At 38.3% G+C, this 14725-nt stretch overlaps 1 protein-coding gene across 5 annotated transcripts in view; it reads left to right on the plus strand.

Annotated features, from left to right (window-relative positions):
• Positions 1 to 14725, plus strand: part of ANAPC10 (anaphase promoting complex subunit 10) — a 159853-nt gene that overhangs the window by 34861 nt on the left and 110267 nt on the right. For all 5 annotated transcript variants that reach the window (XM_023733581.1, XM_004378854.2, XM_023733585.1 and 2 more), the window contains exon 3: positions 5967 to 6057. In XM_023733581.1, coding sequence (XP_023589349.1) covers positions 5967 to 6057 — 91 coding nt within the window. The remainder of the gene's footprint in view (positions 1 to 5966; positions 6058 to 14725) is intronic.

Below are 14725 nucleotides of genomic sequence, written 5' to 3' on the forward strand. Positions count from 1 at the left end.
AATGGGTTTGGTTCTAGATATATATTTATATATATATGCTTCACTGGTTTTGCTTCTCTAGAGAACCCAGCCTAAGACCACCCCCTAACAAATGTTAAAGAAGTTGTGTGAGTAGATATGCTTGAGATAAAAATGGCTGTTTTATTTTTAAAGTCAGTCTAAGCTGGGCTATTAAAATATATCACGTCTATTGGTGTTGTATTAGTCTGGTCTTGCCACACTAATGCCACATAACAGACAATCCTAATGTCTCGATGGCTTATAACAACAACAAAAAAATTATTTCTTGCTTAGCTCTGACTTGGTTCTAGGTTGTGGGTTAGTTCAAGTCTGCTCCGTGTGTTCCCTTATCCTGAGGCCAGTGGTTGTCTAAGCCATGTTCTCTTAGTGGAGTGCAGACATTTAAGAGGCCAAGCTAAACTTTGAAAGCACATTTATATTCACTGCTGAGTCAAATTTGCTCACATTGTGTTGGCTAAAACAAGTCATGGGTAAACCTCAATATGACTGGAGTAGGGAATCGTATTCCTTCCATGTAGGGTGAGGAGAGGAGAGTGAATATTTACTGAACAATAGCCATAACCACAGGTTTTCTTTTCCGTAAAACAGTGGTTCTCAACCAGGGATGAGCTTTCCCCCTTTTCCAGGGTACATTGGACAATGTCTGGAGACATTTTTGATTGTCGTGACTGCAGGGTGAGGGTTGCTACTGGCATCTAGTGGGTGGAGATCTGGGATGCTGTTAAACATCCTACAATACACAGGACAACCCCTACAACAAAGAATTATCTGGTCAGTAGTGCCAAGGTTTAGAAACCTTGCTTTAAGAGTAGCAGTTCTAAAATTTTAATGTGCATCAGAATCACTCAGAGGATTTGTTAAAACACAGATTGTTCAGGTTAACTATCCTCATTTCAGATGCTAACTTCAAATTTGGGAGTTTCTCAAAATCACCCTCAGGTTTAATAATTTACTAGAATGACTCGCAAAATTCAGCAAAGCGCTATTAAAAAAAAAAAAAAGTTGCCGTTGAGTTGGATTTCGACTCATAGGAAAGTGCTATGCTTATTACTATAGTTTTATTAATAGTGAAAGGATACAAATTAGAAACAGTGCATAGAGTGAAGTCTGGGAGCATTCCGTATGTGAAGCTTCCATTGTCCTCAGGGATGCGTTACTCTATCTGCATCTATGTGTGTCACTATACATGAAGTATTGCCAACCCAGGAAGCTCATCCAAGCTTCAATGTCCAGAGTTTTTACTGAGGCCTCGTTATGTAGGTGTGATTGATTGATTGATTGCCCAAATGGTTGAATTCAATATCCCCCCTCCTCCCCTACACTCCCTGGAGGTTGGGCTGATATTAAGTGGCCCAAGCGTCAACTCTCTAATCACATGGTTAGTTTTTCTGGTGTGGCCATCCCATACCTTGAGTCATCTTGTTAGCATAAACTGTCTGGTGTGGTGAGTGGGGGGCCCACCATGAATAACAAAGATATTCCTGTCACTTGGGAAATTCCAAGTGCTTAGAGGTTACCCCCTGGAGCAGGGACAAAGGCCAGAGTGCTTTTCGTAGGCCAGAATTTGCATTTCTAACAAGTTTCTGGATGATAATGCTGCTGTTGGTCCAGAGTCCATACTTTGAGAACTAGCTAAAATAGAATAAATGAAAAAAAAAAAAAAAAGCTTTTGATCTATAAAACATTTAACTGTGGAGCTTGAATCGTGATTTTCTTAATCCTTTATTAGGAAATTTATAAACTAGTAGAAAAAGGGATTTAGAACTTAGAAACTTTTTATGCTGGTAGCAAAACAGCTTTTTATCTTGTATTTTGAATAACTGAATATTCTGGATTAGACTTAGCAGTATTATATAAAGACAGAACAGAAGCATGGTCTAAGGCAGCCTGGTCTGAAAAATGGTGGTATCAGACCTTGCCTAACTTCAGGGGGAGAAAGGAGAATCAAGATCAGCCCAAGGCTGATTCCTGTGAAGTGGAGTTCAGGCATACCTTAGCTCTCCAACCTGTTTATACCAATTCTGACACCAGCTGTCCCTCGCATGGCACTCTCTACTTCTCTGCTAGGTTCGATAATTTGTTGCAGTGGCCATACAGGACTCACAGACCATACTCATGATTATGGGGTTTATTAGGGAAGTAACAGGTTACAATTGAAGGTAACGGGATACAGTTCTTCAATTAGGACAGCTTCTTCTCAGCTGTGCCTGCAAGACAGGACTCTGCCACTGGGCCCTGCTCAGTCCTACTACCGCAGGGCGCTGCTCTGGCCTGACCTCTGTCCTGCTCAGGGCAAGTGTTATAATTCCCTAGCTCTGCCAATAAGTGCTCGGAAGCATCTCACTCTGCCAGGAAGCCTTCTGCCTGATGCTCAGCTCTCTTGCTCCGTGCGTCATGGAGCCCACTGTAGCCAGTGCCATGCTGCTGCCAGTCCTGTGCCATTGCCAGTCCTGTGCAACTGCTGCCTTACAGTCTTGCTGTCTTCAGTGTTACAGCTCCCTCTGTCTCCTGGGCCTAGGAGGTTCTCAGTGCAGGGACCCTGGGTCTAAAGGACATGCCCTGCTCCCAGCGTTTATTCTTGGTGGTATTCAGGTCCATCCTCATCCTGTGGGATTGGCTCTTTATATGTCTAGTGGGATGGCAAAACAGACCAATCCCCTTGGTGGGCCACAGGCACCTTATTTGCATAGTCCAAGCCAATCCTGGAAAGAGTTGTATACACCTTATTTGCATACTCCCTCCCAATCATTTTGTAGGGGTTATAAGACCATGGCCAGAAAGGCTGTGTAAAAAGAAACCCATTGCCCTGCATAGTCCAATAGAAATATAGTACAAACTGCATGTGTAAACATTAAAAAGGGTGAAAGCAAATGATTATTATTAATGATGTATTTTACATTCTTTTTTTTCATACTAAGTCTTTGGAAACCAGTGTGTATTTTATACTTACAGCACATCTCAATTCGGACTAGCCTGTTTCAAGTGTTCAGTAACTATATGTGGCTAGTGGCTACCATTCTAGGCAGCACAGATTTAAGTGTTATGGAGTGAGTAATGGAGAGCCCAGTTTTAACATTTTAAGAGGTTTTTTTTTGGTAAAATAGAAAACTATTTTTTGACCATTTCCCTCTGTCACTACCTTAATTCAGACCTTCATCACATGTTACTTGGATTACTGCGATGCTTTTTCCCTCACTGGTGCTGAAGGATCTTCCTAAAGAGCTTGATCTTGTCATTTCTGGATCCTATGCCTTACCTACTAAAAATTCTTTAAGAGGTTGCTGTATCTTTCATTATACTCCTTAGCTTCGTGCACAAGAGTCTGTATAATCTGGCTCCTTTCATGCACTTCTAGCTCATTTAGCGCTCCACCCCAGTGTGTAGCCTTAGCTCCTTAAAGGAATTATAGTAAGTTCCCATTTGTTCTATTTTTCTTGAGCCATGCCATTGCATGATTTTCTCTTTGCTGAAATGTTCTTTTCCCTTGCTCTTCTACCTCTTTTTTTCTAGCTAACTCCAACTAGTACTTCAGAATTCAGTGCAAAAATCATATCCTCTGGGAAACCTCTTATCCACTAGTATGTACAGTAAAAGCGGTATATGCAAATTTAAGATACAAATCTCAGATGGGGGAGAACATATTTGGATGGCATGGAACAGACAGATAGTTAATACTTATAATAGTTAAAATAAAAAAAAAAGACCAACGTGTAATGAAAAAATAGGATATTTACAGGTATTTTATATAAGAAGAAATATAAATGTTCAATAAAAATATGGAAGTATTTTCTACCTTATTAAGAAAAGGAAATGCAAGTGCAAATGAAATACAGTTTTTTATCCATCAGGTAAATCAATATTTTAAAAATTGATTGCATTCTAGTGTGGGTACAGAGCGGAGCTGTCTGATAGAAATATAATGAGAACCATATAAGTCATTTAAAATTATCAAGTAGCCACATGGAGCCCTAGCGGCAACAGTTAAGCACTTGGCTGCTAACCTAAAGCTTGGCGATTTCAACCCACCTGGCCACTCTGTTGGGGAAAGACCTGGCAATCTTCTCCCATAAAGATTACAGCCTAGAAAGCCCTTTGGGCCAGTTCTACTTTGTCACATGGGGTTGCTGTGAGTTGAAATTGACTTGGCGATATGTAACAACAACAGCAACCACATAAAAGAAATAGGTGAAGTTATTTTTAGTAATTTATCTAACTCAGTATATCTAAATTATTATTTCAACTTATAATCAGTGTCAAAATTATTAATTAGATATTTTAAATTCTTTTATTCATATTTAGTCTTTGAAATCTAGTATATCAATATTGAAGTATTTCAATTTTTAGTAACCATGTAGAAGGATATGTGCTCTGGTCCATTATTGGTGAGGGAGGCATTTTGGAAGCTAATTTGTTAATATTTGTCATATTAATGGCTTAGGAATCCATTCTTAGAAATCTGTTCTCCAGAAATACTAACATGTATGTAAAGATTACAGACAGGTAGATAGTTAGATGTTCATTATAGTATTGTTTGTAATAACAAAACATTGGAAACAACCTAAAGGTCCTACAGGAGTTTGGTTAAATAATTATGGTATGTTCATACCAAATACTGAATGAAAATTTTGAAATTTTATTTTAAAAAATGTGTAAGCTGTTTATGCTAATTGAGTTGTTGTATGAGTTAATATTAGATAACTTAATACAGTGACACCCGTGAGAGCCAGAACTCGACAGGACTGCTTTGTTTTTCCGGGTTTTAAAAGTTTTCTGCCTTTGACATGGTACAGTCTTACCACTTTACTTTCCCTCTCTAGTAGTGGAAAATATTTGAGTTTTACTTCTCTAACAGATTTCTGACTTACACAGGTTCCAGCTTTCACAGGTTTTACTGTATATGTAAAATGCTTATAATGTGCCTTGCACATAGTAAATGTCATAGCAGTGTTTGCTATTATTATTATTAATTTATTGATACAGAATACTCTTCCAGATACGCTCATTGGGGGAAAAAAAGATCAAAGTGCAGAACTATGTACAGTATACCATCATTTTTGTAAAGTGAGGGGAAAAAAGAATATATGTATACTTGCTTGCATATGCATTCAGTATGTGTGAAAGGATATGCAAAAAACTGATAGATTCATTATGTTTGGGGAGGGGAAATGGATGGCTGAGACACTGATAGGTATAGAGACTTTTCACCATATTCTCTGCTATTTTTTGAATTTAATCCATAATGAATATATTACTTAGTCAAAATTAAAAAATTAATAAAACTATTTTTCTTAACTTTTTTGGGGGAAAACTCTGTATTTTACCACTAATTCAGTCTTGTTTCTATAATTAGTATAATTTATTGTGGTTTTAATCAGGAAGAAACAGTATAGTTCAACTTCAGTTATCTGGAAGGGCTGGAGAATGTGGGATTCTGGGTAAATTTAATTTTTGGTTAATCAGAATGTTAATTAGAAACAGCTGACTTCAAAATATATGTGACTTTGAAAATATTTTTTCTTTTTTTTGTTACACTAGATATGATATATTGAACTTACGAGCAACTGTTTTATTTTTGAGAAATTTTCAGGTTAAAAATGAGGATCATTCTTATTATCAGCTTGTAGAAAGTATAAGAAACTGGATTTGAATACAAACTGACTTTAGAGTATATCCTAGGAGATGTTCTTTTAAAAACTAAAGCCAACAACCAGAAACACTTGGTCTGAATATATGCTTTTGTGTGTGCAAGTGATATTTCTTCTAAGAGTTGAGGTCTGGATAAAAGGGTGGAGGAATTCTGGTTAATCTAAATTTCACAGTTCTGACCATCCTATGCGTTAAACTTTCTGGACAAATATATATGGTAATTTTACATTTTGAATACCAATATATAATTCCTTCTTTTTCAAAGGAATTTATTTTATTTTCAACTTTGGTGTTTCTAGGATTTGGAGTGGATCAGTTACGAGATGACAATCTGGAAACTTACTGGCAGTCAGATGGTTCCCAGCCTCATTTAGTGAACATCCAGTTCAGGTAATACATTTTTGTATCTTTCAGTTTGTGTAGGTGATGAGTGGACAAGGAAATCTATTTTATTTACATAAAATTTGAAGAAATTACAGTGAAATACACTTAAGTCAGTTTTTTAAGCTGTAGAGATTATTTTTTTGCTCAACTCATTTGTAAGCAAGTTCCCTCTCTCTTGTCCTTTAAGAATTTCTTATGGCACTTGCAGTTCCTTTTATGCAGAGTCTTCTCAAATATACTTTAAAATATGACTTATTTTTAGGAGATGTATTAGTTTCCTAGGGCTGCCAGAGCAAAGTATCACAAACTGAGTGGCTTAAAACAACAGAAATTTCTTCTCTCAGCTCTGGAGGCTGCAAGTCTGAAATCAGGGTGTTGGCAAGACTATGTTTTCTCTGAAGCCTCGAGGGGACAGATCTTTCCTTGTTGCTTCTAGGTTCTGGTGGTCCCAGATGTTCTTTGGCGTGTGGCAGCATAACTCCAGTTTCTGCCTCTATCTTCATATGGCTGTCTTCCTCTGTGTCTATCTCTCTTTTCTTGTAAGGATGCTAGTCTGATTGGACTAAGGGTCCACTCTAATCCAGTATGACCTCAGCTTAATTAATTACATCTGCAACAAGCCTATTTTCAAATGAGGTCACAATCTGAGGTCCTGGGAAGGACATGAATTTTTGGGGGGACACTATTCAACCCAGTATAGAAGGTAATTTCAGAAAAATATGTTTTACTTATGGCCCAATGCGATGCCTTAATGCATTGCATTAAGTACATCTGGAGTGATGATACTTAGGTATAGACTGTTCTTATAATGTCACAAATTTGTGCCTCCATTTGGAAAAAAAAAATATTTTAACTTAGAGCTTCTAAGGACATTTTCAGTTTTGGAAATGCTTATTTTCTGGGGGAAAAGGGAAACAGACATGTTTGTCAGCTGCTTTGAATTCACTGTCATAGATGGAAACCAGTTAACTTGTTATCTTGCTCCATTTATGCCATCTATTTTAACATTCTATTGTGTTGTTTTTTTTAGCTGTTTGTTTTTATTATCCTTGGGTGGAGATGGGCAAACTTTTTCCAATGATAAATATTGTAGGCTTTGTGGACTATTTGGTCTCTGTTGCAGCTACTCACCTCTGCCATTATAGCGTGAAAGCAGCCACAGGCAATGCATAAATGAATGAATCTATCTGTGTTCCAGTTAAACTTTATCAACAAAAACAAGTAGTGGGCCAGATTTCACCCATGGGCCATAGCTGTGCCAATTCCTGTCGTAAGGTATTAAATATGTGTGGACTAGAAATATGTAATAAAGAGATAATTTTTAAAAAATAAAGAAAACTTAAGAAACCAGATACTTTGCTAAACTCCTTATCCATTCATCATCTCATTTAAGCTTTACAACTCTTATTGTCCTTAAAATTAAGTAACTTGCCCAATGTCACACAGCAAGTAAGTAGTAAAGTAGTGATTTGAACACAAGCAGTTTGACTCCAGAGCCTGTACTTTTAACCATTGTATTTTACTGCCTAGGACATACTGCTTCCCCATGAAAACAAAGGTTATAGCTTTAAGTTTTTATAACAAGTATCCTAATTTTAGTTGCATTATCTTAGAATAGCTTTTTTTTTTTTAGTAAGTAAAATTGTATGCACAAGGCCAATGTATTGAACACATAATAATAAAAAGTGGTCACATTTACTGAGCATTTATTGTCAGGTACTACATTATCTCATTGTCTGAACTTAACATTTAATATTGTTACTGGAGCCCTGGTGGCGCAGTGGTTAAGAGCTTGGCTGCTTACCAAAAGGTCAGCAGTTCAAATCTGCCAGCTGCTCCTTGGAAACTCTATGGGGCAGTTCTGTTCTGTCCTGTAGTGTCGTTATGAGTTGGAATTGACTCGGCGGCAATAGGTTTATGGGAATATTGTTACTAATATGTATTATTTTTCATAATCTTCATAACAACCTTGTAAGATGTAAGTACTATCATTTTTCTGAATGATACTAAGACTGAAATTAGAAAGATTAAGTAATTTATTCATGTCACAACATGCAGTTATGGAGCCTGGTTTTGACCTCAGCAAGTTTGAATTTAAAGGCTGGGTTTATAATCAGTACTCTGAGCTGCTTTCCAACAAAGATACAGCTGTTCATGTTAAAACAGTCAGGAGCACAGGCCCTTCCAGCTTAACTCAGCCTTTGCCCGTACTGGGGAGTGCAAGGCTTTCAGGAACACATTTTTAAACAACTGTTATAGAAAAAGGGAGATCCATTACAATCTTTTTTTTTCGTTTTTGAAACAATCTCACACTTAATGAAAAGTTGCAAGTACAGTACAACTTCTTTCCTTTTTCTGAATCATTTGACAGTAAGTTGCCAATATGATGTCTCATCTGTCTGAATACTTCAGTGTGTCATTCCTATAAACAAGGATAACTGCAATACACCCTCAGGAAATTAACATTGATAACGTTATTACCATTTAATTCTACAGCCCCATTCAGGTTTTACCAACTGTTCAATAAAGTTGAATCACAGATTGAATTCAGTTATCACTTCTTTTTACTCTCCTTTAATCTGGAACATTTCCTCAGTCTTTCCTTAACTTTCATGACCTTGGCACTTTTGAAGATGATTTTAAAAAATAAATAAATAAACCAGTAGCCGTTGAGTCTATTCCGATTCATGGCAGCTGCATGTGTATCAGACTACAACTGTGCTCCGTAGGGTTTTCAGTGGCTGATTTTTTGGAAGTAGATTGCCAGGTCCTTCTTCCCAGGCACCTCTCGGTGGGCTTGAACCTCCAGCCTTTCAGTTAGCAGCTGAGTGCCTGAAGATGATAGGCCAGTTATTTTGAAAAATGTCCCACAATTTGAGTTTGTCTCGTATTTCCTCAAGAGTAACTTTAGATTATATGTTTTTGCGAGGAATAGCACAGAAGTGATAATTTTCATTGTATCCTATCAGGTGTGGCACATGGTTTTGATCTTGCCCCATAGTACCAGCCAATGTTTACTTGGATTACATGATTAAGGTGGTGTCTGCCAACCTTCTCTACTGGAAAGTTACTCTTTTCCCTTTGAAGTTAATAAATATTTTGTGGCGAGGTACTTTGAGACCACGTAAATATTTTGTTTTTCATTAAATTTTCTTTTTATTCAAAATAATTTCCTGCTTTACTCAGTGGATTATAATCTGTTATTACAGTTATTTACCTTAATGCTCATATTGCCCCAGATTTGGCCAATGGTCATCCATTCATCCTCTGTGACTTTTTGATATGTTCCTGTGATTACTTGAGCACTTTTAAAGTTTCTGGCACACAATTCCCAGCCTTAGCCCTGAAATCAGCCATTTCTGTAAGGAGATCTGGTTTATTTTAGTGGAAAATAGTACTTAGAAACCATATCTGGTGTTAGGTGTGCTTTTTTCTATTGGGTTGTTTCTATCCACTGAGAAGGCTTAAGAGCAGCAACATCCCAATAGCAGGGAGCACACCTAATACCAGATATGGTTTCTAAGTACTATATGCACTTTTACATCTGTATTTAATTCTCTGTCTACCTCCCCCCTACCACCTACCTACTATACACACACACATCCTTACTGAAGACCATAAATTCACACCAATACATCCAATTTCAATCCAGAATAAACAAGGTTTTTTCTAGTCTTTTCCCTTTCCATATTTGTAACTCCCTTCTTCAGCAGTGAGAACTTGCTTCTCATATTTTTCCTTAATATATTTTTTTGATTGATCCCCCTGTATGTAACCAGTCTACCATTGCTCTCATGTGCCCTCCCCTGCACAGACACCCCCTCACCCTTCCTAGACGTCAAACCTGCCCTGGACTGCTGTCATTTTGCTACCTCTCCCACTTATAGATACCCTCCTCACCGAGCCGGGCTATGACACCTCATACTAGGCCACTCACCTGTGTGGATGCTCTCCTCAACCTACTTGGGCTCTGATGCTCCATGCCAGAATATCTTTTCACCCCACTTGGACTCTAAAACCTCACACCGTGGTGTAGATGTCCTCTTTACTGCTCTGATCTCTGACACTCCATGATAGGCTACCCCGCAGCGTGGATGCCTTCTTACCCTACATGAGCTCTTTCACCCTGTGTCTGGCCACTTCATGGCATAGATGCCTTCATTACTCAGGCTCTGACAACTTGCCCCTGGCTCCTCTCCTATTGAGAAGTTCTACTTACTTCACAAACACCAGGCTGCTTCCCCTCCCCCATGTGAACACACCCCTCACCCAAGACAGGCTTCAATACCCCAATTTTGTGCAGATACCTATCCTGCTTGGTACCTTCTAATGGCTTGAGGACTAAAGTTTTCAGAAAAGGGAAGAGCCGAGGTTCTTTTTCTTAAAATTGTTTCTAAAATCAAGATGATATACTAGTCTCTTTACTAGTGGACAATAATATTAAGCTGTAGTTCTACACTTATTCTACTCCCTGTGCTCCCCCCCACAAAAAAAAAAAAAAAAAATAAGCTCAAGATGGGAAAGGAGGACAAAGCAAGATGAGTGAAAGATATGTAGTAGTTTTAATTTACAGTAAGTTTAATCTCAGTAAACAGGGTGATGTGGCTGCCATAAGAGCTGATTATATGATCTTATGGTGCAGTAATGGAAAGAGAGTGGCTAGGAAGGCTTCCTGTATGTCATATTCCATTTTGACGTCCCCTCTAACACGGATAAAGAAAGCTAGAGTGTGCATAGGAGATAGTGGATAGAATGGTTAGGTATTGAAACCAAACCATGTTAACAGAAAAACATTAGAAACATTGTAGTCTGTTGAAGACTTTGGGGAACATGCTAGCTTTCTTTACCTAATTTGAAGGACTTATACTTTGTGGAGAGATTAGATTTCTTTTGTGTGACCTCATAAGAGAAAACTAGGTCCAAAAGATGAGAGTTACACAGAGCCCAGTTATAGCTTAGTATAAGGAAAACATTTTAAAACTAGAACTGATCAAAGATAATTTAGCTGCATTATAATATAGTGAATTTTTTATCCCTGTGGGCCTATGAATCTTATTATGTCTAATTAAAATACATTTTCTTTACTTCTGAATTTTTATTGTGCTTCTTTGTGATAAAATCAAGCTGGAAATGTTAGCATATGAAACTATTTTAAAAATATGAAATATCAACTTCCGAGCAACATGGCGCTGTAGTCATAAGAACCACACTGTCCCTCCGCAGCAAAGATCTGAAAAACTAAGTCAAACAGAGTCACACGTTAGTCTTGAAACCCTAAGCATCAAATTAAGAGATAGAGAACTCAGCCACGCCCCGAATGCAATGAGAAACTGACCTAGAACAGAGAGCGAGGAGAGAGACATGCAGAGGTCTCCTGTCAGCTACTGCTGCATGGATCCATCATCTTGGACTCCTAGCGGAGATCAGCGAACAGGGGTACGAGAAAGCAGCTTCATGGAGCTTCCAGCACAAGACAGAACAACTGGTAACCAGCGATAAATGCTTTCCCACCCCCCACCATTCTTCAGCCCCGCTTGGCCTCCTCTGCTTCCTGCAGCCACAGTCTCTTGGCCGGGAAGTACCAGCTTCACCCCTGTGTTGCTTGGATTCCACCCACCTGCACTGGCCTGCTCCCTGAGTACCATTTTTTGAATGCTGGTGTTGCTTTTTTCCACTTCTTTAGAATTCTTCCTTACCTCTCACCACCTTCCCCTCCTTTCTCTCAAATACCTGGCTCCATGTGCCACCTTTGTTTCTTCCTGAAAGGCTGCGAAACACCACTCGCATGTAAAACCTCTTCCCAGCCCATGACGCCACACTGGTGGGACCCCCGGGACTTATTGTTTGTTTGTTTATTTGCTGTGATTTGTTCTGTTTTGATTTGTTCGTTTGTTTGTTTTCTTTTTCTTTTCTCGGCTTGGGAGCCCCTTCTAGCCTGGCAGTGCCGCATGACTTGGAAGCTACTTGCTTACTCTATGCAGATGCACAGGGACATCTCTGGGGGCATTTCTTTTTTCTTGTTTTTTTTTTTCTTTGTTTTGTTTTCTTCTCTCTCTTCTTCCCTTTTTGTCTTTCTTCATTTCCAGTTTCTTGATTTAATCATTTTTCTCTTTCACCCTTTTTCTTTTCTTTTGTTCATTTTTGTTTTTCCCCATTTCTCAGTCTATTACCTCTCTACTCCAATAGCAAGCTCCCTTAGCACTCTTTTTTGTTTCTGTTTATGTTTTTGGTTCCTGTTCCTCTCTCCTCTCTCTCATCTTTCTCCTACCCATCTTAGCTCCACACATCACAATCTCCCCCCTCCTTCCTGCCTACCTGCACTGTGCGCTGAACATCACACTCCCAAGCAGCACAGGCACGGCCTACTGAAACCTGCCCTGCACTGATTCCCGGTCCGTACTGTCAGCCCTAGTACATGCCACGAACAGCCCATCCTAGCAGTTCCCCTTCAGCTGGACCTGCCCTGCTGTGCCATACCTGAGTGACTGACCTTGCCCATTGTAGAAGGAGGTAAAAAATACCATGCTCACAGATGAGCAAACAACAAAGAGCACACAGCCCACCTATTCAGACATGACCAAATAAAACAAAAAAGCAGGATGAAACAAACAAATCTACAGTCAGTAAATGAGGAAAATAACTACTGAAAGCCCTGAAGACAGCAGACAATATCAAAACATACACAAAAACAGGACAGGATGGTTCCAGTAGGCGTCCAAAATAAAACACCAGATGACATTCCAGTAGAAGAAAAGGCACTAGAACTACCTGATAGGGAATTCAAATCTCTAATATTCAGAATTATCCGAGAGTTGAAGCAAAAAGCAGACAAAAATGAGGAAAAAATAGACAAAATCATGGAAAAGGCAGACAGATTCATGGAAAATACGGACACAAAAATGGAAGAATTCAAGAAAATAATACAGGAACAAAATGCTAAAATTCACAACTAGAAATCATACAAAAACAACAATTAGAAATGCAAAAGATCAATAAGATTTCAGAAATGGACAGTGTCATAGAAGGGCTGAGGAGCAGATTTGAAACGATGGAAGATAGGATCAATGAAATTGAAGACAAACACTTGGATACAGCTCTATTTGGGGAAAAATCAGAAAAAAGAACGAAGAAAAATAAAGAAACCCTGAAAATTATGTGGGATACAATCAAAAGCAAAAATATATGAGTGACTGGAGTCCCAGAACACGGGGAGAAAACAGAAAACACAGAGAGGATCATTGAAGAATTGCTGATAGAAAACTTTCCCAATTTCATGAAAGATGAAAAGCTGACCACCAAGAAGCTCAACAGACCCCAAAAGAAAATCACCAAGACATATCATAATCACACTAGCTGAAACCAAAGACAAAGAATCCTGAGAGTAGCTCGAGAAAAACAAAAAGTCACATACAGAGGAGAAACAATAAGACTAAGCTCAGATTATTCGGCAGAAACCATGCAGGCAAGAAGGCAATGGGATGACATATATAAAACCTTGAAAGAAAAAAATTGCCAGCCAAGAATAATATATACTGAAAAACTCTCTTTCAAATATGATGGTGAAATTAGGTCATTTCCAGATAAGCAGAAATTAAGGGACTATGTAAAAACCAAACCAAACTTATAAGACTTATTAAAGGGAGTCCTTTGATCTGAGAACAAGCAACAACAGACCATAGGCTGAATACAGGACACAGGATTGTACTAGCCAGATACCAACCTAGGAAATGAACTCTTAAGGACTATCCAAAACCAAAAGAATTACAACAGGGAACCAGAGAGGTTAATCTGTAAATGACAACTGCATCAGAACAATAAAAGAGGGAATAAACGGTGTAGAGATAGATCCTTCTAATGGAGAGGAAAGCAAGGCAATACCAAGTAATAATAGCCTGGTTCAAACCTAGGAAGACAAGGGTAAATTTCAAAGTAACCACAAAGAAAGTTAACAAACCTATTCATCAGAATAAAGAAGAAAAACATAAAGTCTCAGTAAAAACAAAAACCTACCAAAACAAAAGAAGTGCAAAAAAAATCCACAAACAAAAGGAACTCAGCACAGGAGAGTAAGAGGAACGAAGAAAACATCAGCACCACAAAAAAAAGCACTACAAAATGACAGCAATAAATTCAGACTTATCAATAATTCACTAAATGTAAATGGCCTAAATGCACCCATAAAGAGATGGGAGAGTCACAGAATGGATAAAAAAGCAGGATCCATCCATATGCTGTCTACAAGAGACACATCTTAGAAACAAAGACGTAAATTTATTAAGAATCAAAGGATGGAATAAAATATATCAAGCAAACAGCTACCAAAAAAAGGCAGGAGTGGCAATTCTAATCTCAGATAAAATAGACTTTAAAACAAAATCCACCATAAAAGACAAAGAAGGACACTATATAATGATAAGGGGATGATCCGTCATGAAGACATAACCATAATAAACATCTACACACCCACTGACAGGGTTCCAAAATACATAAAATAAACTCTACCAGCACTGAAAAGAGAAATTGACAGCTCCACAATAATAGTAGGAGACTTCAACACACCACTCTCAATAAAGGACAGAACAACTAAAAAGAGACTCAACAAGGATACAGAAGACCTAAAGGGCACAATCAGCCAGCTTGACCTCATAGACATATATTGAACACTACATCCAAC

Source organism: Trichechus manatus, unplaced genomic scaffold (assembly GCF_000243295.1).
Source record: "Trichechus manatus latirostris isolate Lorelei unplaced genomic scaffold, TriManLat1.0 scaffold00059, whole genome shotgun sequence".
Classification (NCBI taxonomy): domain Eukaryota; kingdom Metazoa; phylum Chordata; class Mammalia; order Sirenia; family Trichechidae; genus Trichechus; species Trichechus manatus.